Source organism: Loa loa (assembly GCF_000183805.2).
Source record: "Loa loa unplaced genomic scaffold supercont3.4761, whole genome shotgun sequence".
In the NCBI taxonomy this organism is placed as follows: Eukaryota; Metazoa; Nematoda; class Chromadorea; order Rhabditida; family Onchocercidae; genus Loa; species Loa loa.
The window spans coordinates 1-692 of NW_018112937.1; the positions used below are offsets into that span (position 1 = coordinate 1).

Below are 692 nucleotides of genomic sequence, written 5' to 3' on the forward strand. Positions count from 1 at the left end.
AAATAGTGATCTTTCTTGGTGAAGTAATGACATTCCTGATAGCTATAACTAGTAAAATAGTGATCTTTTCTTGGTGACAGTAATGACATTCCTGATAGCTATAACTAGTAAAATAGTGATCTTTTCTTGGTGACAGTAATGACATTCCTGATAGCTATAACTAATAAAATAGTGATCTTTTCTTGGAGATAATGATGGCATTCCTAATGATTATCAGCAATTACTTTTTTTGCGCTTATTATTTGCTAGCATTTCAAACTTTAAACCATTCCTTCAAGCAAACAACAACAACAACAATAACAATAACAAAAATAACAACAAGAATAGCAACAACAACAATAACAACAATAACAATAACAATAACAACAATAGCAACAACAATAACAACAATAACAGAAACATCAGTTCTAATCAGTCAAAATATGCCTTTACATTGTCGATTGAAATGGCCGTGGTTGGTGGTTTCTGAAGTAGATTAGAAATGGTTTTCCTCTATGTTTCACCTCTTCTTCTATCCTATCTCTTCATTCCAAACCCTAAACAAATCTCATTTCACTCCACCCCATTTCATTTCATTTCCATTCCTTTTCATTTCCTTTTCATTTTATCATTCATCCATTCATTCATTCATTCATTCATTCATTCATTCATTCATTCATTCATTCATTCATTCATTCATTCATCATTCATTC

General features: G+C 30.8%; 1 protein-coding gene across 1 annotated transcript; it reads left to right on the plus strand.

The window, feature by feature from the left end:
- Positions 1 to 278: 278 nt before the first annotated feature.
- Positions 279 to 479, plus strand: LOAG_16204 (hypothetical protein; the record flags this gene model as incomplete). Its single annotated transcript, XM_003151692.2, has 1 exon — positions 279 to 479. A coding segment is annotated over one exon (201 nt), but the record flags the coding sequence as incomplete, so codon positions are not given.
- Between the last annotated feature and the right edge of the window lie 213 nt (positions 480 to 692).